Source organism: Saimiri boliviensis, chromosome 2 (assembly GCF_048565385.1).
Source record: "Saimiri boliviensis isolate mSaiBol1 chromosome 2, mSaiBol1.pri, whole genome shotgun sequence".
NCBI lineage: Eukaryota > Metazoa > Chordata > Mammalia > Primates > Cebidae > Saimiri > Saimiri boliviensis.
Window position 1 is genome coordinate 29,571,567 of NC_133450.1, and position 27,290 is coordinate 29,598,856.

Genomic DNA, 27,290 nt, shown 5'->3' on the forward strand with positions numbered 1-27,290 from the left:
TTTATGGTATGTGAATGATATCCTGACAAAGAGTTATTTTAAAAATTGGTTTAAAGAGTTTTTTAAAAACTCCCTGTTCTAAGGGAGGGCAAGAAATGACTGACAAAGGCCTGAATAGACTATCCCTCTTGCTCAAAGAAAGTAAGAATAAACTTGTTACGGCCGGGCGTGGTGGTTCAAGCCTGTAATCCCAGCACTTTGGGAAGCCAAGGCGGGTGGATCAGGAGGTCAAGAGATCGAGACCATCCTGGTCAACATGGTGAAACCCCATCTCTACTAAAAATACAAAAAATTAGCTGGGCATCGTGGCGCCTGCCTGTAATCCCAGCTACTCAAGAGGCTGAGGCAGGAGAACTGCCTGAACCCAGGAAGCGGAGGTTGCTGTGAGCTGAGATCGCACCATTGCACTCCAGCCTGGGTAACAAGAGTGAAACTCTGTCTCAAAAAAAAAAAAAAAAGAATAAACTTGTTAAGTAAGTTTATCCCTTGTTAAGTAATAAACTCCACTACAGCAATAGGTGTGATAAGGAATTAAAACCACAGATAATTTCAAATCTCATTTTTGCCACAATTTTAACCACACTTTTCACCCTAGCTTCTAGAAAGATGCCAAACAATTTTGTATCACATCACCTCCTTTAATCTTCCCACTCCCATGGTAGAAAAATGAATGACTAAGGTCAGTTGCAGTCAAAAAGGAATGTAAGCAGAAGAGAAGTTATGGAGATACCAACTTGATTGCTCATCATATTATTTGGACTTGTGGGCTGACGACTGTAGGTTGATGCTTATCATGCATCTTATCCCATCACTGATAAAACTCTTCTATCACCTACTCTGCTTTTTTTTTTTTTTTTTTTGAGACAGAGTTTTGATCTTTTGCCCAAGCTGGAGTGCAGTGATGAGAGAAATCTCAACTCACTGCAACCTCCGTCTTCCAGTTTCAAGCAATTCTCCTGCCTCAGCCTCCTGAGTAGCTGGGATTAAGGTGACAGCCACCACACCCAGCTAATTTTTGTATTTTTAGTAGAGACGGGATTTCACCACATTGGCCAAGCTGGTCTCTAACTCCTGACCTCGTGATCCACCACCTCAGTCTCCCAAAGTGCTGGGATTACAGGCAGGTGGCACTGTGCCCAGCCCCCTACTCTGCTTTTAAACTATCTCAAAGAAGGTTCTGGGTATGCAAGGATAGTTTTGATTCTTGAGGGATTTCTTGAGTATCAAATGTACTAGAAGAATGTGTTTGCTTTTTCATCTACTTAAAAAGGACTTGTCTTAATTTGTTTTTTTCAAAATTACTATAAGGAAAGAAAGCACTAAAGAGAGAGATCCAAAAGGTCCTTTTAAAGATAGAAATATTAAGAATTGCTCTAAGACTGCCTTTCTTGGCCGGGCACGGTGGCTCATGTCTGTAATCCCAGCACTTTGGGAGGCCATAGGCGGATGGATCACCTGAGGTCAGTTAGAGATCAGCCTGTCCAACATGCTGAAACCTCATCTCTTTAAAAAAAAAAAGAAGAAGACTGTTTTTCTCATGGTAAATGGTTGTGGGCACACCACTTTCAGCAGATGGAAAAGAGTTAATAATAGTTCATAATTAAGATGAGCAGATGTAGTCTTCACCTTAACTCTAGCTGGCCTACCTTGAGGAGAAATGAGTGCTCTGAAAGAGAAACTCTGTGTTTTAATTCCAAGAAAAGGAAAATGGGGGAGGGGAACCTAAGTGTAATTATCAACAGTGATAGGAAAGGGAAGAGAAACCCTGTGTTTTAATTCTAAGAAAAGGAAAATGGCCAGAGGGAACCTAAGTTTAATTATCAACAGTGATAGGAAAGGGAAGTCACCTTAAAGGTCCATTATCAAATGATGTTAGAAAGGATTTTTCATATCTACCATATCAATTCAAGCTGCATTTTCATTTAGGAAATGAACATTGTCTGTCCCTGTTCTATTTTCAACACACAGTTATCCTAGGTGGTCATTTGACCTCAAACAAACAAACAGGAGAGGCCAAGGTCCAGTATCAATTCCTATCCCACCCTTCCTACCTAATCTCCTAGCAAGTTAATGCAAATCAAAGCAAGCACTTCAGTGCTACTGGTAGTGAAGACTGTTCCTTTCCCAAGAGAGGCCTGTAAAACAGGACAGTCACTGACAGCAGTACAATTACTGACACAGATACAGACTTTATGGACATGTTTATCTCTGCTGTAAATCCACACTCTCTCTCCACTACGATTCACAAGTCATAAAGAAATTGCAGATAATGAAAAAGTTGGGGAAATTTACAGCATGTCGGAAACCTCAGACAGCCAGAAGAAATTAAAGAGCTGACTAGGGATAAATCACACAGGTACAATTAAAACTTCCCGTATACCTCCTTCATTTCCAAACTGAGGCACAATCCAATGGAGCTGATGAAAAGTTGAGGTCATGACTCTGCAGCCTGTAATCATTTCTTAACTACATGTTAAAAATTAGCCAATTCATGGGTCATGTGCAAATGTTGATTTCTTGTTGCTATCTTGATTTCCTCCACTCTCCACTAGAAGAACCCACAGAGCAATCCTGTCTGTAAACGGGCCAAATTGCAGCAAGCAATAAATGGAAAGGTGATGTCCCCTCTCCCACTGACATCTCTGTAGGTGCAGGACATCTTTTACCATCGTCACTGTGGATCGAGCATTAAAATGAGAAAGTGGAGCTACAATGGGTGAATGAAATTGGAGGTTTCTTGTTCCCTAATAAATAACTATTCTGAAGGTTTCATTTGATCTCTTTTCAACATTCCAAAGGATATTTTAAAGGACTGTTATGTTTGATACTAGAACAAGAATTACTTCTAGAGATACTTGTTTTTCAATAGTGGACTGTGTTAATGGCTCAGCCTGTTATGTAACCGTCTCTGCATGCACTGATTAATGTGTTAATTAATATGCAGCTCTTGTTACAATAAACCAAATCAGAAAAATACCAGAGATAAGAATTAATGTCTGTTTCTTAAATATTAAGTCTTAACAGATCCCCACTATTGAAAACTAGAAAGAATAAAGTAAGTTAATTTTGGGTACCTATATTCTAGAAGGCTTTTAATAAAATCATATGTGAAGGGAAAAAAAGGAACATTTTGTTACATGCTGCTCTCCTCCATCTTCCCCAGCTTATTTAGATGCAACTAGCAGGTTTTAAAAACACCAACCCAATCACTTACAAGATTTCTCTGCAAAGCAGCAATGTAGAACATAGATTTTACCAACAAACTTCTACATAACTGGACCAAATCAAGAGTGTCATCAAAGTTATACACAAGTCAATACTAATCTTTGTGCATCTCCATAGGATGAAGCCTCAACCAAACTAGCTCTGACAGATTTTGAAATTTTGAGCTGTGTCAAGAAATGAGGCTTTTTTACAGATATGGAGGATGCAATTGACATGGTTTTGATTTTGTTCTTATTTGACTCCTTGTTGATTTGAGGACCATTTTACACTTCACAGAACCCGAATGTCATTTTCATTTTATATATTAAGATTTCAGGACAAAACCCGGGGAGAGAGATCCAAGATGGCTGATCACTAGCAGCTCGGGATTGTAGTTCCCAGTGAAAACGCAAAGAAGGAGAGGACGCCACACCTTCACGTGAATTCTTATTGCTCACGCACCAGGAGATTCCCAGCGGAGGAGCCCCACGGGTCGCCAGCGTGACTCTTGTGACCGGCGAGGCGGTTTTGCCGGCGCCTCGGAGCGTTGGTTTTTGGTGCAGAGTCAGAAAAGCACCATCAATCTTAACGCTGCTGATTTAGTTGGCGTAGTGGGTTGCTCAGATTTTGGCGCTGAGAATCAATAAGTTGGACGTCCACTCAGAAACCCAATTACAAAGACGGTAATTATAAAGACCACAGATGGATAAATCTACAATGAAGGGAAGAAAACAGTCAAAAAAGGCTGAGAATACCCAAGATCAGAACGCCTCTTCCTCAGCAGGGGATCCTAGTTCCTCACCAGCAACGAAACAAGGCTTGATGGAGAACGAGTGTGTTCCAATTACAGAAGCAGGCTTCAAGATGTGGATAATAAGAAACTTCTGTGAATTAAAAGAACTTGTTCTAACACAATCTAAAGAAACTAAGAACTTTGAAAAAAGGTTTGACGAAATGTCAACAAGAATACAAAATTTAGAGAGGAAAATAAGTGAATTGATGGAGCTGAAAAACACAATACGAGAACTACGTGAAGTATGCACAAGTTTTAACAGCCGAATTGATCAAGCAGAAGAAAGGATATCAGAGGTCGAAGACCAACTCAATGAAATAAAACTAGAAGACAAGATTAGAGAAAAAAGGAATGAGCAAAGTCTCCAAAAAATATGGGACTATGTGAAAAGACCCAATCTACGCTTGATAGAAGTACCTGAATGTGACGAAGAGAATGAACCCAAGCTGGAAAATACGCTTCAGGATATTATTCAAGAAAATTTTCCCAACTTAGTAAGGCAGGATAATATTCAACTCCTGGTAATACAGAGAACACCACAGAGATATTCCTCAAGAAGAGCAACTCCAAGGCACATAATCGTCAGATTCACCAGGGTTGAAACGAAGGAGAAAATACTAAGGGCAGCCAGAGAGAAAGGTCAGGTTACCCACAAAGGGAAGTCTATCAGACTTACAGCAGATCTCTCAGCAGAAACCCTACAAGCTAGAAGAGAGTGGGGACCAATATTCAACATCATTAAAGAAAAGAACTTTCAACCAAGAATTTCACATCCAGCCAAACTAAGCTTCATAAGTGAAGGAAAAATAAAGTTTTTTGTGAACAAGCAAGCACTCAGAGAATTCATCACCACCAGGCCTGCTTTACAAGAGCTTCTGAAAGAACCACTACACATAGAAAGGAACAAACAGTATCAGCCTTTCTAAAAAATACCAAAAAGTAAAGAACATCAATATAATGAAGAATTTACATCAACTAATGGGCCAGCTAATATTAAATGGCAGTATTAAACTCACGTATATCATTATTAATTCTAAATTTAAATTGACTAAATTCCCCAATTCAAAGACAGGCAATTTGGACAAAAAACTAAAACCCATCGGTATGCTGCGTCCAGACCCATCTCACATTCAAGGATACACAAATACTCAAAACAAGGGATGGAGAAAGATTTACCAACCAAACAGAGAGCAAAAATAAATAAATAAAAAGCAGAAGTTACAATTTTTGCCTCTGATAAAATAGTCTTTAAAGCAACAAAGATCAAAAGAAGTAAAGAAGGACATTATATAATGATAAAAGAATCAACACAACAACAAGAAGAGTTAAAGATCCTAAATATATACGCACCCAATACAGGAATACGCAGACATACAAGACTTATAAAGAGACTTAGACTCCCACACAATAATAGTGGGAGACTTCAACATTAATATTAGACAGATCAATGCGACAGAAAATTAACGATATCCAGGACTTGAACTCAGATCTGGAATAAGTAAACATAATTAACATTTATAGAACTCTCCACTTTACACAAAATATACACTCTTATCAGTACCACATCATATCAACTTAGAAGTTTAAACAAAATGTTGGTTGGCTCCTTGTTTGTTATTCTCTTCCCTCATTTTCTTTCATGTCTCCATTATTAAGGACAATTATAGGCATACCCATATTTAGACTGCATTCTAGCCCGGGCAATAAAGCAATACCCCCATTCTCTCTCCCTCTTCCTCTTTCTCTTTCTTCCTCTTCTTTATTCTTTTTCTATTATTCTTTTTCTCTTTCTAAAAAAAAAAAAAAAAAGATTTTATTCTCTGTGGAATAAAAATAGTTCTAAGGAAATGCTAAGAGTTTCAACTCAGACTATCACTACCATAAAAAACTTAGGTCATGGCCAGGCGCGGCGGCTCACGCCTATAGTCCCAGCACTTTGGGAGACCGAGGCAGGCAGTTCATGAGGTCAAGAGATTGAGACACTCCTGGCCAATATGGTGAAATCACATCTCTACTAAAAATACAAAAATTAGCTGGGTGTGGTGTTGTGCACCTGTAGTCCCAGCTACTTGAGAGGCTGAGGCTGGAGAATCGCTTAAACCTGGGAGGCAGAGGTTGCAGTGAGCCAAGATCGTGTCACTGCACTCCAGCCTGGAGACAGAGCGAGACTCCATCTCAAACAAACAAACAAACAAAAAAAACCCACTTAGGTCATATCTAGTGCATGTATCTCAATTCTATTCATCCAATAAGCATTAAGATGGTCTTTGATCTGCTTTTGTTTATAACAAAAAGTTCCTTAAGCTTCCAAGTGTCTTAAGTGTCAGACTGGTGTCCAGTAACAACAGGAACTGTGAAATAAAGGTTTATTTACAAGCTTCAAGAAGCAAATACTATTTTATCAAAGGAACATTTGAGTGAAGAGAAGAAACATCCACTGTTACTATTATCAGGCAATGAAACCCCTGGATTAAGAATCAGAAGACCTGGACTTCAGTGCCAGTTTTACAAATAACTGTTACTCTGGGCAAATCATTGAAGCTCTATGAACCTCAGTTACCTCATCTGTTTACATGGCAATAATAAATGGTAGTGAGAAGTAAATGAGAAAACACATGTAAGAAATATAACAGGCTCATAAATTTTGACAGCCCTTTCCTTTTCATGATCTCATGATTCAGATGCCGGGTTCTGTCACTGATGAGCTTTGTAGCTATCCTTAGGTAAGTCACCTAAGATCTTTAGGTCTCTGTTCCTGCATCTGTAATATTACAGGGTTGTGACTCAATCTCTAAGATTCCTTCCAGCTTTAACATGCTATGATGATTGATTCTATCACTAAATTACTAGGTGCACCTGGGAAAGTCACTTTTTTTCAGATCTTAAGTTTCCTCATCTTTAGATACCAGAAACTGAATCAACAGAAAAACAGGTAAGGACTATAACAGTATTCATAAAAGAAGGAAAAACAAGTGGCCAGTAAACATTACTAGAAACCAAAGAAATACATATTAAAAATACTGAAACATAACTGTTCACCTATACAATAGGCATGTATTAAAAAGTTTAAGCCTAGGGCCAGGCACGGTGGTTCACACCTGTAATCTCAACACTTTGGAAGGCCAAGGCAGGTGGATCACCTGAGGTCAGGAGTTTGAGACCAGCCTAGCTAACATGTCTCTACTAAATACAACTAACATGTTAGCTAGGCTACACCAGCCTAGCTAACGTGTCTCTACTAAGCTAACGTGTCTCTACTAAAAATACAAGAAAGTAGCCAGGCATGTTGGCAGGCACCTGCAATCCCAGCTACTCGGGAGGCTGAGGCAGGAGAATCCCTTGAACCTGGGAGGTGGAAGTTACAGTGAGCCTAGATCATGCCACTGCATTCCAGCCTGGGCAACAAGAGTAAAACTCCTTCTCAAAAAAAAAAAAAAAAAAAAAAAAAAAAAAGGCACTTAAAGAACAAAGTTTATTCTTGGATATCCTTCAATCTCACGTAGAAATACCACAGCATTTAGGAATTCTAAGCTGACACCAGGGTTCACTCAAGATTGCTAACAGCCACGAAAAGCGCAACTGTAGAATTTGACAAAGCATACTGGACAATGGGTGACAGGATTTGGGCTGGTTATTTGTTACACAATACCCTAGAAGGCAAATAGACAATCAGAATACTTACGAATAAAAAATTTAATTTCTGGGCTGGGCAACGTGGCTCACACCTGTAATCCTAGCACTTTGGGAGGCCAAGGCAGGAGAAATGCTTGAGCCCAGGAGTTTAAGACCAGCTGGGCAACAAAGATCCCATCTCAATAAACAAACAAATAAACAATTAATTACATTAAATAAATTTAATTCCTAAATTATGTTTAAATTTTTGGTTGTCAATTCTACAATTAAAAGTCTGCTTAGGGCTGGGCATGGCAGCTCATGCCTGTAATCCTCGCATTTTGGGAGGCTGATGCAGGCAGATTACTTGAGGCCAGGAGTTTGAGACCAGCCTGGCCAACATAGCGAAACCCCATCTCTACTAAAACAAAACAAAATCAGCTGGGCATGGTAGCATGTACTTGTAATCCCAGCTACCCAGGAGGATGAGGCAGGAAAATCACTTAAACCTTGGAGGTGGATGTTGCAGTGAGCCAAGATCATGCCACTGTGCTCCAGCCTGGGCAACAGAGTGAGACTCCATCTCAAAAAAACAAAAACAAAAACAAAAGCCTACTCAGGCCAGGCATGGTGGCTCATGCCTGTAATTCCAGCACTTTAGGAGGCTGAGGTGGGCAGATAACCTGAGGTCAGGCATTTGAGACCAGCTTGGCCAACATGATAAAACCCTGTCACTACTAAAAATACAAAAATTAGCGGGGAGTGGTGGTGCATGCCTGTAATCCAAGCTACTTGGGAGGCTGAGGCAGGAGAATCACTTGAACCCAGGAATCAGAGCTTGCAGTGAGGCGAGACTGCACCATTGTACTCCAGCCTGGATGACAAGAGTAAAACTCCATCTCAAAAACAAACAAACAAACCTGTTTGATAAATTCCTCATTTCCTAATATGTGTTCATATAATTTATTTTTTTGAGACAGGATGATATGGTTTGACTCTGTGTCCCCACCCAAATCTCATCTTGTAGCTCCCATAAGTCCCATGTTTTGGGGGAGGGACCAGACATGGTGGGAGATAAGTGAATCATGGGGGGCAGTTTCTCCCATATTGTTCTCCTGATAGTAAGTCTCACAAGATCTGACGATTTTTAAAAACAGAAGTTTCCCTGCACAAGCTCTCTTTTTGCCGGCTGCCTCCATGTAAGATATGATGTTTTCCTCCTTGCCTTCTGCCATGCTTGTGAGGCCTCTGCAGCCATGTGAAACTGTAAGCCCATTAAACCTCTTTTTCTTCCCAGTCTGGGGTATGTCTTTATCAGCAGCATGAAACTGGACAATACATCCATTTTATAGTCCACTCTGTGGACTTGCTCTGTCATCCAGGCTGGAGTACAGTGGCATAATCATAGCTCACTGCAGCCACAAACTCCTGGGCTCAAGCAATCCTCTTATCTCAGCCTCCCAAGTAGCTGGGACTACAGGCATGTGCCACGACATGCAGCTAATTATTATTTGTACAGATGGGTTCTCACTATGTTGTTCGGGGCAATATCAAACTCCTGCGCTCAAGTGATTCTCCCGCCTCAACCTCCCAGAGTGTTGGGATTACAGGGGTGAGCCACTGTGCCTGGCTTCATGTACTTTAGAGATACAGAAATGCAAAGTCTGGGATCCAACATATAAGCACCCTTTCATCTTCCCACCATCTCACAGATCTGATCTTCATCTATCCCCTCTCATTTTTCTTGATATGAGAGTGGACAAAGTAGCTCTCTTCCAGTCTAAGACCAACACACCTGTATTCTAAGTCCCATGCCTTCAAACCCTCTCAGAAACCTTACTTATATTTGATTTGCCTGCGAGTTCTATCTTTGCTTTGAGATTTAAGTATATATTAAGTCTGTTGACCTAAAGCAACTAAACTCTGATTCCACTTCTCCCACTAGCTTTCACCTTTTGTCCCTCTTACGAGTCAAACTCTGAAAGAATGACCTCCTTTTATTTCCATTTCCTACCTTCCATTCATTTCTCACTCCATTTCAAACTGCCTCCACCATCCCACTAAAACTATGTCACTCATCCATACATTTAATTGCCTACACCACGTGTCCAGTTAACATGTAAAGAGAAACCCCATGTCAAAAACCAAATGCATAATCTTTCCTTACAATCTGTTCCTCCTCCAGCATTCTTTTTTCTTTTCAGACAGAGTCTTGCTCTGTTGCCCAGGCTGGAGTGCAGTGGTGTTATCTTAGCTCACTACAACCTCCATGTCCCAGGCTCCAGTGATTCTCGTGCCTCAGCCTGCTAATTAGCTGGGATTACAGGTATGCACCACCACAGCTGGCTAATTTTCTATACTTTTTAGTAGAAACGAGGTTTCCCCATGTTGGCCAGGCTGGTCTCGAACTCCTGGCCTCAAGTGATCTGCCTGCCTTGGCCTCCCGAAGAGATTACAGGTGTGAGCCACTGCGCCCAGCCACAGCTTTCTTTTGTAAAAAGCTTAACTGAGATATAACTCATATATGATAATACACATATTTGAAGTGTATAGTTTGATACATTTTGACAAATATATTCCACACTACAGAGGCAAGATCCTTTTGAGTCCTCCCTTGTGTCTTGGGAATGAGGTTTTTCCAGTTTGGTGGGAGTAGGCACTATTATTGGCCCAGCGGTGCCAGGCACTGTTCCTTCTAATCCTTTCAGACGTTCTGTCTTCGTCCTCCAGTAGCTCCCTCACATGAATGTGGTGATCAGTCCTCAGCTAAATACTCCAGGAGGACTCTCTGTGGATCCCTCTTCTTTCTCTGTGCCACCCTCTCCTCTCCGGTACTCTGCTGTCCTGTGAACTCTACCTGCCTTGACCTCTCCACACTCTTAGCTGTTTCTTCAACTCAGGAAGCCCACCAACCTCTGCCTGGATCCCTCTCCCTGCACCGGAGCCTGGAAACTCTTTCAAAGCAGTAAACTAGGGCAGTCACAAAGTTCACCTCTTTTATATCCTTTCTCTTTGGTGATCACTGTCCTTTGTTGTCTGATGTCCAGCATCCTGAAAATCATTATTTCATACAGTTTGCCATTTAAAAAAATGGTTTCGGGTAAGGTAAATCTAGTCTCTGACATACCAAGTTGACCAAAAGCAGAGGTCCCTCCATTGTTCTTTGCATGCCACTGACTTATATGCTCAAGAGAAATCTAGCAGTCATCCCTGACACCTTTCTGCCCTCTCCCACAGCTAGTCCATCAAGACTTATTCTCTGTCCTGGCTAGATGTGGTGGTCCATGCCTGTAATCCCAGCACTTTGGGAGGAAGAGAAGGGAAGAGTGTTTGAGGCCAGGAGTTCAAGATCAGCCTGAGCAACACAGCCAGACCCCATCTCTGAAAAAAAAAAATTTAAGTTAAAAAAAAATACTTATTCTGTGTCGTAAATCATTCTCAAATTAACTACTTATCTCCATGTCGACTACCAGTACCCTAGTTGTAGGCAGCACAGTCTTAGCTATTCCAATGACTTCCTACTTTGTCTCCCTAGTTCCTCGCTTGCCTTCCTGCAAACTACTTTCTACATGATCAGAAACGGAATATTGTTTGCTTAAAGCCTTTGAGTGACTTCCCAGTGCTCTCAGTATAATATCCAAAACACTTAAATAACCTGAGAAATCTCACATGATCCAACCTTTGTCTATCTCACCAGTCACTGTTTGAATTCCAGTCGTATTAGTTTTAACTTTCAGTTTTTCAAAGGCACTGTGTGCCTTCCCACTACCAGACTTTGCTGTTCCCTTCTGAAAGCTCATCTCCCTTCTTTCCACCCAGTTAACTCCTACTCATTCATCATACCTAAATATCTTTTTCTCAGGAGACCAATCCCTGCCCTCTTTAAGCTTTGTCCCACATTGTACTTAGAACAATGTGTCAGCAAATAATTATTTGGGTAAGGCCTTATCTAATAGAATGTTAGCTTTATGACAGGAGGAACCATGTCTGTCTTATTTACTGCTAAGTCCTTGCTGCCTAGCATAGTACTCTGAAGTTACACAATAAGTATTAACTGTATGAATTAGAAATACTAGGCCTGGCCGGGCGCAGTGGCTCACGCCTTTAATCCCAGCACTTTGGGAGGCTGAGGCAGGTAGATCCCCTGAGGTCAGGAGTTTGAGACCAGCCTGACCAACATGGTGAAACCCCGTCTATACTAAAAATACCCCCCCCCCAAAAAAAAAATAGCTGGGCATGATAGCAGACACCTGTAATCCCAGCTATTCGGGAGGCCCAGGCAAGAGAATCGCTTGAAACCAGAAGGCAGAGGTTGCAGTGAGCCGAGATCATGCCATCCAGCCTGGGAGACAGAGCAAGACTCCGTCTCAAAAGGGGGGGAAAAAAACAAAAACAAAAAACTAGGCCTTAAAATAGAATTTTAATGTTGTAAGTTCCTTAGAAGTCTTCTATTTCAACAACTTCATTTTTTTCAGCTCAGGAAACTGATGACCAAGGTCACAAAGCTAAATTTCTCATAAAAGTGATAATATGCAATAATATTTTAAATTTACTGGTTGCCTGCTAGGTGTCAAACACCATACTAGGTAGTTTTTGATTGCGGTGAAATTCACATTTTTAAAGTATACAATTCAGTGGCATTTAGTGCATTCACAATGTTGTGCAACCACCACTTATAACAAGTTCCAAAACATTTTCACCATCCTCCAAAAAATCCCAAATCCATGAAGCAGTTACTCCCTATTCCATACTTTGTCTAGGCCCTGGGAACCACTAATTTGCTTTTTCATGTCTTCTGGATCTATCTAACCTATATATTTCATATAAATGAAATCATATATTGTGTCCCTTTGGGTTTAACTGCCTTCATATAGTATAGTATTTTCAAGATTCATTTATAGGTTGTAGCATCAGTACTTCATTCATTTGAATGGCTGAATAATATTCCATTGTATGGGCATATCACATTTTGTTTATTCATTCATCTGTTGATGGACCCTTCAGTTGTTTCCACCTTTTGGCTCATATGAATGGTACTGATGTGAACATTTGTGTAGAAGCAGTTGTTTGAGTACCTGTCTTCAATGCTTTGGGTATTCCTAGCAGTGGAATTGCTGGGTCATATGGTAATTCTACCTTTTAACCTTTCGAAGAAATACTGAACAGTTTCCCACAAGGGCTATACCATTTTACACTGCCACCAGCAAAGTATGAGAGTTGTAATTTCACCATATCCTTGCCAATACCTGTTATTTTCTGATTTTTTTTTTATAGCCACCCTAAAGGGTATAAAGTGGTATCACACTGTGGTTTTGATTTGGATTTCCCTAATGACTACTGATGTTTAGCATCTTTGCATGTTTTTGCTAGCCATTTGTATTTCTTCTTTGGAACAATGCCTATTCAAGTCCTTTGTTCATTTCTTTTTTTTTTTTTTTGAGACAGAGTTTCGCTCTTGTTACCCAGGCTGGAGTGCAATGGCGTGATCTCGGCTCACCGCAACCTCCGCCTCCTGGGTTCAGGCAATTCTCCTGCCTCAGCCTCCTGAGTAGCTGGGATTACAGGCACGTGCCACCATGCCCAGCTAATTTTTTATATTTTTAGTAGAGACGGGGTTTCACCATGTTGACCAGGATGGTCTCGATCTCTTGACCTCGTGATCCACCCGCCTCGGCCTCCCAAAGTGCTGGGATTACAGGCTTGAGCCACCGCGCCCGGCCCTTTGTTCATTTCTTAATTAGGCTGCTTTTTTATTGTTGAGTTCTAAGATTTCTTTATTTCTTCCGGATACTAGACCCTTATCAGAAATGTAATTTGCAAAATTTTTCTCCCATTCTGTCTTTTTGCTTTATTGATAATGTCCTTGGACACACAAAAGTTTTTAATTTTAATGAAGTTCAACATACCTGTGTTTTCTTTTGTTGTTTGTGCTTTTGGTGTCATATCTAAATTCATGGTCACTTATCAAGAGCCTCACAGTTTTTTTTTTTTGCCTTTTTTCAGACAGAGTCTTGCTCTGTCACTCAGGCTGGAGTACAGTAAAGAAATCGTGGCTCACTGCAACCTCCATCTCTGAGGCTCAAGTGAGTCTCCCACCTCAGCCCCCCACCCCGCAAGTAGCTGGGATTATAGGTGCACATTGCCACCGCCAGCTAATTTTTGTAACTTTTGCAGAGATGGGGTTTCACCATGCTGCCCAGGGTGGTCTCAAACTCCTGAGCTCAAACGATCCTCCCATGTCGGCCTTCCAAAGGGCTAGGATTACAGTCATGAGCCACTGCACCTACCCAGGAGCCTCTTAGCTTTTACTGGCTCTTTGTTTTTCTCTAAGTTTCATGACATTTGGGGGGATTGTAAATGGAATTATATTAAATCCACGATGTTTCTGGGAGAAATTTAAATCTTTAAAATCCTGAGCTTTCTAATCTACTTATTGTATTTATTCATATTCACTTATTTGGTGCTTTACAAAGGCTCTCCATGAAGTGTTATTATTTAACTATAGAGGTCTTGTATACATCATTCTGTATATGTATTTCTGGTATTTCATCTTTATTATTGTCTGACATCTTAGGTGGTATTTTTAATTTCTTTTTATCTGTTTGTCTTGTATATAGAATTTAGTTGATCTATTTATTTTATTTTATTTCCAGGAACCTAGCTCAATTCTTTTTGATTCCAGTTACATATCTGAAAATTACAATTGGAAATGAATAAAGTTCATGATCATCTTGTAAGAAAATAAAAATCCACGGCCAAATCTAAAATCATGAAGATTCATACTAAGCATTTTATAATAATCACCCAATTTAATTCTCTCAACAACTCATTGAGGGGTATTATTATTACCTTGATTTCACAGAAAAGGAAAATGAAGCCCAGAGAGAGGTTATTTACCAAGTCAGTAAGTAGAACAGATCTACTTCCAATAACCAGGATCTTTTAAAACCCAGGCCAGTTTTCTTTATACTCACAATATGGCAATTTGCTTTGCTTTTCTGGGGATAAAGGGGAGAACAGGAGACATGGTCTTTTGGTAACTTAATCTCATAAGTGGCAATCCACCACTTTTGCTATCATTAGGTCCAGCCCACACTCAAGAGAAAATTAAAGGGCACACTAGCAGCAGGGATCACTGGGGACCACTTTAGAGGGTGCCTACCACACCACGGTTCTATATTTAATGTTACACATCCTTCTGGCTTCTCTCATCTATGGCTTTAACTAAAACCTATGGATCAAGGATCCAAATTTCCTGCGATCTAGTATCATTCAATGGTCTCCTAGATGTTTATTTCCACCTAGGTAGCCTACAGATACACTTATAACTGAACTCCCTAATCTTTCTTTTCAAAGGTCTTCTTCTTCCTGTATATACCTAAGCTAGAAACCTAAGGATTGTTCTTCATTCCTCATTCTTGCTGCCCAGGACTTCCCAACCCCAATACATCCAATCAGTCAGTAAGACTTCCCATTCTTCTACCAGGATTTACAGAACCCATCCTTTAATTCTCCAATTCCACTTCTGCTGTCTTAGTTCAAGGGCTTACCATTTTAGTCAGCTTACTAAGGAATGTAACTCATCTCCCTGTTGCTATTTTCATTCCTCACCAGTCTACCTTCTACCATGTTGGTAAAATGACCTAAGACTGTAAATATGATCAGATGTCTACTGTGCTTAAAATTTCTCATATGCGACTTACAAGAATAACAACAGTTAATAGTTTCTAAGCACTTATTAAGATCCAGACAGTGTACTAGGAGTTTTATAAATAAGACTATATCAAATCATCAAAATAATACTCTAAGGTAACAAATCTCAAACTGTGGAGAGGGAACACCTGCAGATCCTGCACTCTACATACTTCTTTTGGGGGTCCACTAGGTCAAAGCTTTTTTTTTTTTCTTGAGACAGAGTCTCGCTCTGTCACCCACACTGGAGTGCAGTAGTACATGATCTTGGTTTACTACAACCTCTGCCTCCCAGGTTCAAGCAATTCTCCTGCCTGAGCCTCCCGAGTAGCTGGGATTACAGGTGCTACTACATAGGCTTTTTTTGGGGGGAAAAATAGTTTTAAGCTTTTTTTTTTTTTTTTGAGACAGGATTTCCCTGTGTTGCCTAGGCTGGACTCAAACTCCTGGGCTCAAGTGATCCTCCCACCTCAGCATCCAGAGTAGCTGAGACTACAGGTGCCCACCACTGCACCTGGCTTGAAACTTTTTTTTTTTTTGGAGACAGAATCTCACTCTGTTGCCCAGGCTGGAGTGCAGTGGCGCAATCTCAGCTAACTACAACCTCCACCTTATGGATTCAAGCAATTCTCCTGTCTCAGCCTCCCGAATACCTGGGACTATACAGGCGCATGCCACCACGCCTGGCTAATTTTTGTATTTTTAGTAGAGACGGGGTTTCACCATGTTGGTCAGGCTGGTCTCGAACTCCTGACTTTAGGTGATCCACCCACCCTGGCATCCCGAAGTGCTGGGATTATAGGTGTGAGCCATCATTCCTGGCCGAAACTTTTTTAAAGATTCAAATTTCAACAAATTAAAAAGTTGGGGGAGAAAGCTCTTTGGTTCATTAAAGCATATCATTAAGAAAATAAAAAGAAGGGCCGGGCGCGGTGGCTCACGCCTATAATCCCAGCACTTTGGGAGGCCGAGGCGGGTGGATCACGAGGTCAAGAGATCGAGACCATCCTGGTCAACATGGTGAAACCCCGTCTCTACCAAAAATACAAAAAAATTAGCTGGGCATGGTGGTGCGTGCCTGTAATCCCAGCTACTCAGGAGGCTGAGGCAAGAGAATTGCCTGAACCCAGGAGGCGGAGGTTGCGGTGAGCCGAGATTGCGCCATTGCACTCCAGCCTGGGTAACAAGAGCGAAACTCCGTCTCAAAAAAATAAAAAAAATAAAAAATAAATAAAAAGAGAAGCTACAAAGTGACAAAGTGGAGTATTTGCAATTTATGTGACTGACAAAGGTGCACATCCAGAATATATAAACAATACTTACCATTCAGTTTTATACATTCACAAGGAGATTAAAAAAAAAAAGAAGAAAAAAGAAACAATACTTACAAATCGTTTTTTTACAGATTGATAATCCAGGCCAGGTGCAGTGGCTCATACCTGTAATCCCAGCACTTTGGGAGGCTGAGGCAGGCAGATCATCTGAGGTCATGAGTTCGAGACCAGCCTGGCCAACATGGTGAAATCCCATCTCTGCTAAAAATACCAAAATTAGCTGCATGTGGTGGCATACACCTGTAATCCCAGCTACCTGGGGTTGAGGCAGAAGAATCGCTTGAACCATGGAGGCAGAGGTTATAATGAGCTGAGCTCGTGCCATTGCGCCAGCCTGAGCGACAAGAGTGAAACTCTGTCTCAAAAAAAAAAAAAAAAGAAGAAGAAGATTGATAATCCAGTTTTTAAAGATGGGCAATGGGCAAGAGATACAAATAAGAACTTCACAAAATATGTTATCCAAATGGCCAATAAACATATGAAAAGCTGCTCAACCTCATTAGTCATTATAGAATACAAATTAAAACCACATTAAGATACCATTTACTAGAATGGCTAGAAGTTAAAAGACTGAGAAGATACCTGTTGGTAGGGATTTGGAGCAACTGAAATTCCTGATAGGCTTATAAATTGATATAACCACTTTGGAAAACTATTAATATTTGGAAGTACCTACTAAAGCTAAATATACACATACCTCTACAATCTAGCAATTCCACTTCCTAGTTATATATCCAATAAAAATGCATGTACCAAAAGAAAGACATACATCAAAAATACCAACAGCATTTACTTGTAATAGCCAAAAGCTGGAAATAGTCCAAATGTCCATCATTAGTAGAATGAGGAAATAAATTGTGGTAACTTCTTACAATGAAATACCATATAGCAATGGGAAACAACCAAAATGATATGGCTGATGTCATAATTTAAACGCTGATCAAAAGAAGTCAGACACAAAAGAATATGTGATTTGTTATTCCATTTATATAAAGTTCAAAGATAAGCAAAATTATTCTATGATAGTATAGTCACAGTAATGCTTGTCTTTGAGAGGAAGGGGCAAGTAGGGACTACAAGGGGCACAAAGGACATTTTGTATTTATCACCTCAGCTGGAGTACAATGGTGTGATCTTGGCTCACTGCAACCTTGACTGACCAAGTTCAGGTGATCCTCCCACCTCAGTCTCCCAAGTAGCTAAAACTACAGGTGTGCATTAGCAGGCCCAGCTAATTTTTGTATTTTTTGTAGAGACCATGTTTTACCACATTGCCCAGGGCTGGTCTGGAAATCCTGAGCTCAAGTGATCCACCAGCCTCAGCCTCCCAAAATGCTGGGATTACGGGCATGAGCCACAGCACGAGGTGCAACGTTCTGTATCTTAATCTGTTTGGTGCAATGGTTACAGGGGAGTATTAATTTTATGAAAATTCATTGAACTGTACATTAAAATTTGTGTGCTTTTCTTTTATATACATTATACTTCCATGTTAAAGCTTATTAAAGAACAAAAAATGATGGGACAGAGTATTTTTATATTCTGAATCAGAATTCTCATTTTAGCTCTTTCCCCTTTTATTTATTTATTTATTTATTTATTTATTTATTATTTTATTTATTTATGTATGTATTTTTTGAGATAAGGTCTCATTGTCATCCAATCTGGAACACAGTGGCATGATCATAGCTCACTGCAGTCTCAAACTCTTGGGCTCAGGCGATCCTCAGCCTCTCCAGTAGTCGGGACTACAGGAATTCTTAGCTTGCCCAACTCTCTTTCTCTCCATAACCAAAAATTCCACCTATCAGATTCAGCTCTCCTTTCAAAGGACGTTTTTACCATTATCCAATCATTTGGTCTTAAATGTGTCCTCGTATAATAGAGTCAATCAAATACAACAACTACACTAAAGAAAACAAATCATTCCTTCCATTTTATTGTATACATTTTTTTGGTTATACCAAACTGAAAGTAAAAGCAAAGCACCAACCTTTTAGTTCAGACTTAACATTTAGAGATACTTCTCTTATACATATGCCAAAGTCATTTTTTCTCGATTTCCTATAACAAAGTACTTTGTGATCATTTCCAAACTCCCATGCATTATCACTACCCTTCCAGATCATATTATCAACACAAACCAGTTGAAAGAACCAGAAAAAAAAAATAAAGAAACAGGTACTACATTTGAAATACAAAAAACACTCATTTTGTTGAAATTTCTAGAACATCAATAACTAAAAAACAAATGAAAACAGAAAAATGCCAATTTATTTCCCCATGGGCAGAAACTGTCATTCTTAAACCCAAAGCCTGGAAAGAAATTGAACTCTTATGAACACTTTTGTAATCACTCAGTTCTCATCACCTCTTGGTTATACTAAAACTATTTTTGAAGCAAAAAACAAAACAAAATATCCAGGTCCATTTCAACTCTCAAACAGCTGCAGTTCTATGTAAGATTGACAGACATTCCAAATGGTTCTTTGCTCTTACTTAGTAGGATACTTTGCTCCTGTTGAATAGGCTCCGGTATAATTCCCAGAGTTAATACTAAGAGTTCAGTTCTCCAACTACTGTGAAGATAGCCTGAAAACATTAAATAACACCTTGGCCAACATTTGCTTAAGAAAATATGCTTCTCTGGCCAACCAAATAATCTCTTATCCATGACCCAACAGCCTACCATTTATTTTGCTCCCAATTACTACTTCTGCAAGGACATCCTAAGTATGGGAAATGAGGTATCATTAACTTTCAATTTGCTATTTATCATTTGTATAAACTGATCAATTGTTATTAATGGATCTGCTCATTTTTACTTGCAAACAGTCCACAGAAGAGCTCAAAACTTTATCTGCCTGGAAAATTTGGAGATTCAAGTATAATTTTGTTTCTAAAATGGCATATAACTTTTCCTTATTTTTTAAGTAGCATTTTTCCTATTCAACAGACTAGAATGTGTTTATGGTTGATAATATGAAAAATTCAGAAAATTTTAAAAACCACTCAAGATAGCCATTAAAACATACTGGTGTATTTCCTTCCAGACATTTGTCTGTGTCTGTGCACTCAAAAGAAAACAAACAAACAAACAAACATCTGCTGTAAAATTTTATGTGCTGTTTTGTCACTTGCTATTATCCTTAGATATAATGAGTACTTTTCTGTCATGAAATGCCCTTTAATGCTTGCTTTTTTTTTTTTTTTCTTTTAAAGAGACATAGTCTTACTCTGTCACCCAGGCTGGAGTACAGTGGCACAATCTCCGCAGCTCACTGCAAGCTCCACCTCCTGGGTTCAAGTGATTCTCCTGCTTCAACCTCCAGAGTAGCTGGGATTGCAGGCATCAGCCACTACACACAACTAATTTTTGTATTTTTAGTAAAGACGGGGTTTCACCCGACTGGCCAGGCTGGTCTGGAACTCCTGACCTCCAGTGATCCGCCTGCCTCCACTTCCTGAAGTGCTGGGATTACCGGCATGAGGCACCATGCCCAGCACCTTTAATGCTTTTTAATGACTACATTGTGTTCTACTGTCTGGGTAACACTGTAATTCACCTGGTATTTCCCAAAGGTTGGACTTTGTTTTACTATGTACTTTTTTTATTTTTTATCTTTTGAGACGGTCTCACTCTGTCTCCCAGGCTAGAGTGCAGTGGCATGATCCCGGCTCAATGTAACCTCTACCTCCTGGGTTCAAGAGAGTCTCTTGCCTCAGCCTTCCCACTAGCTGGGACCACAGGCATGTGCCACCACACCCAGTTAATTTTTGTATTTTTAGTAGTGACAAGGTTTCACCATGTTGGCCAGGGTGGTCTCAAACTCCTGACCTCAAGTGATCTGCCCGCCTTAGCCTCCCAAAGTGCTGGGATTACTACGTGAGCCACTGTGTCTGGCCCATTTTCTTATTTATCATACTTTCTGCAGAATTACATGGAATCCTACTTTGAAACCAACACCACCCAAATTAATTTATACTCTGCCTGCTCTCCTCTCCCCTCCCCCTACAAAAAATTAGAAGAGAATAAAACATCGCAGCATTTTATGGTAAAATCCTCTTTGTGTGTAAAGCCATTTCAGAGGCAATGTTGAGTTTATGCAATAACTTGAGTAATGGATAAAAGATATGAATGTTTACAAGCCTTAAAGGTAATTTGAGGATTTGTATATCCTAATTTGATAACCAAGAGAAAAATGAGAAATAATGGTATGATTTATTTCCCATTACCATAAAACATTTTAAAAAACAAAATGCTTAAGGCTAAATTGACAATTTCTAATTATGAAGAATAACCATGATCCCTTCAAAGTGGAGTTTCTAGATTTCATGCTGAAACCTAAATAGGTACAAAGCTAATGACTATAGCAAGATGGTAAAGTAATGCATAAAACAAAGAAAACAAGGATAAGGCTCAATTGGTATTTGAGATATGCAGATTCCAACACAGGCTTTAGGGTGCTTTTGAATCAAGTTCCCTGGCTTTTTCAGGTTAAAATAATTTAAATTTATACTTTCTTGAACTTCCAGCCCTTGTCAACAGACAGGATCAAGAAACATGAAAAAAAAGTTCACCTTCACAATAGAAGAAATGAACATTAAAAGAAGACATTAATATTTTACCTATCAAGTTGGCAATGATTTTTAAAATTATAATACTTGTTATTAGCAAGGATATGGGGTGCGAAGTACCTTTGTGGAAGATAATTTGGCAGTCTGTTTCCCTCTCCATCACTAATCTCCAGCGGCATGTAAACTGCAGTCATAACACCTAGCAGGAGTTATCCCAGTGCTGATATAATCCAATGTCACTCACTTAAAACATGAGCGACAGCAAATATTTTGGACCAATTCCTGTTACTTCAGATTTAAACTCCTGAAACTTTTTTCCAGTTAACAAAAAATTGATGTCTACTGTATACAAAGGCCATCATAACTTCCTAAACGTATAGGAAAGTCCAGGAAAAGTTCATAGGTAGGTACCTGAATAAAAAAGCACTCCTGTGGAAGAAAACTATACAAAAGTCAGTCATTCTACTTAACAGCCTAATGACCAGCCAAAAAAAATTGGGACTTCACAAATCAATTTCTGAAGTTGTGAATATCCTTTTACCCTAAAACATTTTAAAAAACAAAATACTGAAGGCTAAATTTTCTTATTTATCATACTTTCTGCAGAATTATATGGAATCCTGCTTTCTCCTATAGATCTCTTTGAGATCAAATAACTCACCATTCACTATCTAAAACATTACCTGTTGCCTAGGTAATATGACTGAACTAGACATCTTATTAACAACACTAACCTCTACAAATGATATTTACTTATGTCTAAGAAAATAAAGATGCCTGCCTACACAGGAGCATGTAAAAGATTTATGTGATTTTTGTTGTTGTTAAGCAGGCATCTAGGCTCCTTCTGACTTCCCTGTCATTAATTAGGCTAAAACACACATCCCCAAACTTTTTACACAGGGGGCCAGTTCACTGTCCCTCAGACTGTTGGAGGGCCACCACATACTGTGCTTCTCTCACTGACCACCAATGAAAGAGATGCCCCTTCCTGAAGTGCGGGCGGGGGGGGGGGGGGACGGATAAGTGGCCTCAGGGGGCCACATGCAGCCCTCGGGCCGTAGTTTGGGGACGCCTGGGCTAAAACATCATAGTAAACTCTAATTTTAGCTAATCCCGTAATATCCCCATCCAGACATTTACCTACTCCTGAAAATTCCAAATCTGAAAAATCTATTTATTGTCAGTGCACTTCCTCCCATTTTCACTGCCACCATCCATTCAAGCTCCCAATCCTTCATCATGGATTCCCACTGTAACTTTCTGCCTCCTGTCTCTACTATGCTACTCTATTCTATGCACCAACGCCTCCTAAAGGTGTGTATCTTTCCTATTTAAAAATCTTCAGTGGTAGAACGTTTAATGATATAGAAAGATGCTTAAGATAGAATAAAAATTTTAAAAGCACAAGTTAAAACTACACACACACAATAATCTCAATTATATTAAAAAAGCGCCGGGCGCGGTGGCTCAAGCCTGTAATCCCAGCACTTTGGGAGGCCGAGGCGGGCGGATCACAAGGTCAAGAGATCGAGACCATCCTGGTCAACATGGTGAAACCCCGTCTCTACTAAAAATACAAAAAATTAGCTGGGCATGGTGGCGCATGCCTGTAATCCCAGCTACTCAGGAGGCTGAGGCAGGAGAATTGCCTGAACCCAGGGGGCGGAGGTTGCGGTGAGCCGAGATCGCGCCATTGCACTCCAGCCTGGGTAACAAGAGCAAAACTCCATCACACACACACAGACACACACACACACACACACACACACAAAAGCATTTCTGGCCTGGCACTGTGGCTCACACCTGTAGTCCCAGCTACTTGGGAAGCTGAGGTGGGAGGATGGCTTGTGCCCGAGAGGCAGAGGTTGCAATGAGCCAAGGTCGCACCACTGCACTCCAGCCTGGGTGACAGAGGGTGACCCTGTCTAAAAAAAAGGGAGCATTTCTGTGTACATGGTACATGAGTGGTGACGCTATGGTTTGTTGGTGGTTTTCTTTTTTTTTTTTTTTTTTACTTTCTTCTTTATTTTTACAATTAAAAAAAACTGCAGTAAAATCTCTTTTAGTAAAGTGTCTTCCCAAACCATCTATAACGCACACAGTCAATATGATAGCATTTAGGTACTTTTTAAAGAACATTTCACATGCTCCCTACTGCCACTGAGTATAACTTCTTGTCCCCTGTAGTTCAATGGCCTCCTCAGTCTGGTCCCTCTATCTCCTTCCTAATCTTAGTTATTATGAGCCCTAATATAACCTGGGGTCTAGATTCAACCATTCACACTGTTTCTTGAGCATAGCTGTTGCTTTGAAACCCTTAACATTCACTCCCCCTAGAATATGCTCCCTTTTCATTTCTATCCATCTCTGTGTTCTTTAAGGGTTTCTTTCCTTCCTTCCTTTTTTCTTTTGAGACAGAGTCTTGTTCTGTCATCCAGGCTGGAGTGCAGTGGCGCAATCTTGGCAACCTCCATCTCCTCGGTTGAAACGATTCTCCTGCCTCGGCCTCCAAAGTAACTGGGATTACAGGTACCTGCTACCATGCCTGACTAATGTCTGTATTTTTAGTAGAGGTGGAGTTTCGCCATGTTGGCCAGGGTGGTCTTGAACTCCTGGCCTCAGGTGATCACTCACCTCGGCCTTCCAAAGTGCTGGGATTACAGGCATGAGCCACCACACCTGGCCAAGTTTATTTTCAATGTTCCAGAAATTGCAAATATAACCACACCAATTTCCCTTTTGTATAACAGACATCACTAGTTGCCTTCCCCTCTGAATCTAGGCTCCTTCTCAAAATCCTTAATTCAATGGTCCTAGGTAGGCCTTACTAATTAATCCCTGTTGACACATAAAATGAAACTTATCTGCCATTCCTGTAGCAACCTTGATGCAATTGCCCTCTTCTCCCCCATCCATATAGTTCTTTGTACTCTTATAGAGCTTTTCTCCTCCATATTTTTTTAAGAATCATTAACTTAATGATTCTTCCTTTCTTACTACATTTTAATCTATGCAAGGGCAGTAATTATCTTCCTATCCCCTACATAGCCTTGTATGAAGTTGCTGAACAGGACACTTTATTCTTTTGCTATTATCATTCAAAATGTCTAAATATTTGAAAGCTTTATTTTAAAACAATTAAATTTTTCTTGAAGGACTAATTAGTCCAAGTAGTTTCATCAATTTTAGCTAACATTCCTGTTTAATGTAACAGAGCAGTGTCTGATATCACATGAAAACCAACAGAGTCCAAGAATACAAGATAAGCCACTAATAAAGGAAATAATTGAGAAGATATCAACCCATTTTTAGGGTCTTGTATGCAGACATAAAAGCTATTGAATTAACCACATTTTTGGAACTTTTTCCTACTAAGTGGGAGAATTGCTTGAACTAGAGGCAGAGGTTACAGTAATCCAAGGTTGCACCACTGTACTTCAGCCTGGACAACAGAGTGAAGCCCTGTCTCCGGAAAAAAAAAAAAGACAAGGAGATGAAAATAAAAACAAAAAGCTAAAAATAAAATTCAACAAGGGATCAACAAAGTTAGGCAAGTAGTCTTGTAAAAATCACAAGAAGTTTTTACATAGATCAAAAATCCAGGTCAAGAGACGTCGGTAGTCTTTCCGTTAAGTAGTACAGAAAGACTCATGCTGCCATCTAGAGGTTATAGGCTAGATAATTTTTCTCCTCAGTCAAGGGCTATTAATTTAACTCTATGAGAGGTAGAACTTAACAGGCCTAATAACAGAAGCCAGACAAATAATTCTGATGTCAGCACACACACACACACAAAAATACCCAGGGGCAGGGCATGGTGGCTCATACCTATAATCCCAGGGCTTTGGGAGGCCAAGGCAGGAGGACTGCTTGAGCCCAGGTGGATGAGGCCAGCCTAGGCAACATAGGGAGACCCCATCTCTACAAAATAAAAAATAAATCACTCAGGCATGGTGGCGCTCTCCTGTGGTTCCAGCTCCTTCAGAGGCTGAGATGGGAGAATTGCTAGAACCTGGGAGGTCGAGGCTGCAGTAAGCTATGACTGCACCACTGCACTCTGGCCTGGGCAACAGACACCCTGTCTCGATAAAAAAAAATTTTTTAAAAAAGATGTAAGAATCACAGTTATACTCTCCTTTCCCTCCTTTATATATTAAAATTACAAATCAGAAGAGCTAACTGTTTAGAATTTTATCTAGATGAGAAACAACTTCTAAATGTAAATGGTCACTTTTTTGAAAATCACATGCCCAGAGGGTAGAGAAGTCTAGTATACCACAGGCTAGTGCTGTGGAAACTTCTGCTTTTTGAAAGCAGAAGTTTTTCTCAGTTATCACCATCAAATAAAGTACCAAATAGTAAAGATGTATAGACAACTTCAGCAATGTAGAGTAATGGGATAAAGTACTAATTTTCAATGGGGACATCTTAATGTTTTTCTTCTCTCTCTCTCTCTTTTTTTTTTTTTTTTTGAGAGGTGTCTCGATCTGTCATCCAGGCTGGAGTGCAGTGGTACAACTTCAGCTCACTGCAATCTCTGCCTCCTGGGTTCAAGCGATTCTCCTGCCTCAGCCTCCTGAGTAGCTGGGACTACAGCCATATGCCCAGCTAATTTTTGTATTTTGTAGAGACAAGGTTTCACCATATTGGCCAGGCTAGTCCCAGACTCCTAACCTCAGGTGATCCACCTGCCTCAGCCTCCCAAAGTGCTAGGATTACAAGCTTGAGCCACCATACCAGCCTTAATCTTTTTTTTCAGAGATGAGGTCTTGCTTTTGTTGCCCAGGCTGGTTCCAAACTCTTGGCTTCAAGCAATCATCCCCCGCTTGGCGTCCCTCTCAATCTTTTTACAATGAAATATTGCTTTTAAAAAACAACAATGATCAAATTTAGCCAAATAACAGTCCCAATAAACTGCTACATGAACATGTAGAATTAAATGATTAATCAGCAGAAGCAACTACTTATATCAAAGTAGGCTAAATTCCTCAAAGCCTTTTTAGAGGGTAATATATTTGGTGTCACCTTATTTACATTAAAGTACATCTACAAAAAACCCACAGCTAATACTTTACTTAACCCTTTCTCCCAAAGGTCAGGAAAAGTCGAGGATGCCCACTCTGGCCGCATCTATTCAACACCGTACTGGGATTTCTAGCAGGCCAATTAGGCAAAAGAATTAATTTAAAAGCAATCAGAACGGAAATGAAGTAGTAAAGCTATCTCTATTCGCAAATGACGATTCTGTATATAGAAAATTACAAATAATCTACTAAAACATTATTATTACTAAGAAACAAGTTCACAAAGTTGCAGGATACAAGATCAATATACAAAAATTAATTCTATTTCTCAATAGTAGCAATGAGCAAACTGAAAATGAAATTAAGAAAACAATTCCATTTATAATAGCATCAAAAAGAATAAAGTACTTAGAAATAAATTTAATAAATGAAGTATAATATTTATACTTTGAAAACTGCAAAACATTGTTGATGTTCGAAGGTCACACATCCCAATTTCCAAACTTACTAAAAAGCTACAGTAAGCAAGAAAGTGAATTACTGGCAAAAGGATAGAGATATAAATCAATGGAATAGAATTGAGAGTCTAGAAATAAACCTTCACATTTACGGCCAACTAATTGTTTTTGTTTTGAGGCAGGATCTCGCTCTGTAGCCCAGGCTGGAGTGCAGTAGTGTGATCATGGTTCACTGAAGCCTCAACCTCCCAGGCTCAGCTTCCTGAGTAGATGAGATTATGGGTGCGCAGCACCACATCTGGCTAATTTTTATTTTATTTTTTTATAGAGATGGAGTCTCACTTTGTTGCCCAGGCTGGTCTCAAACTCCTGGGCTCCAGCAATTCTCCCACCTTGGCCTCCCAAAGTGCTGGGATTACAGGTGTGAGCTACCATGCGCGGCTGCCAACTGATTTTTGACAAGGATATCAAGACAATTCAATAGAAAAAGGATAGTCTTTTCAACAAATGATGCTAAGAAAACTGGTTATCCACATGCAAAAGAATGAATTTATCCATTTTCATGCTACTAAGACATACCTGAAAAAAAAAG

The 27,290-nt window shown here is 39.9% G+C and overlaps 1 protein-coding gene across 3 annotated transcripts in view; it reads right to left on the minus strand.

The window, feature by feature from the left end:
- Positions 1 to 27,290, minus strand: part of LIN52 (lin-52 DREAM MuvB core complex component) — a 129,188-nt gene that overhangs the window by 74,729 nt on the left and 27,169 nt on the right. Inside the window, exon 6 of one of the 3 annotated variants that reach the window (XM_074392986.1) lies at positions 1,916 to 27,277. The exons of the other annotated variants lie outside the window; for them this stretch is intronic. Within the exon in view, the coding sequence (XP_074249087.1) occupies positions 27,267 to 27,277 (11 nt within the window). The 3' untranslated portion in view covers positions 1,916 to 27,266. Of the gene's footprint in view, positions 1 to 1,915; positions 27,278 to 27,290 lie in introns of those variants that run through there. 3 annotated transcript variants of the gene reach the window in all.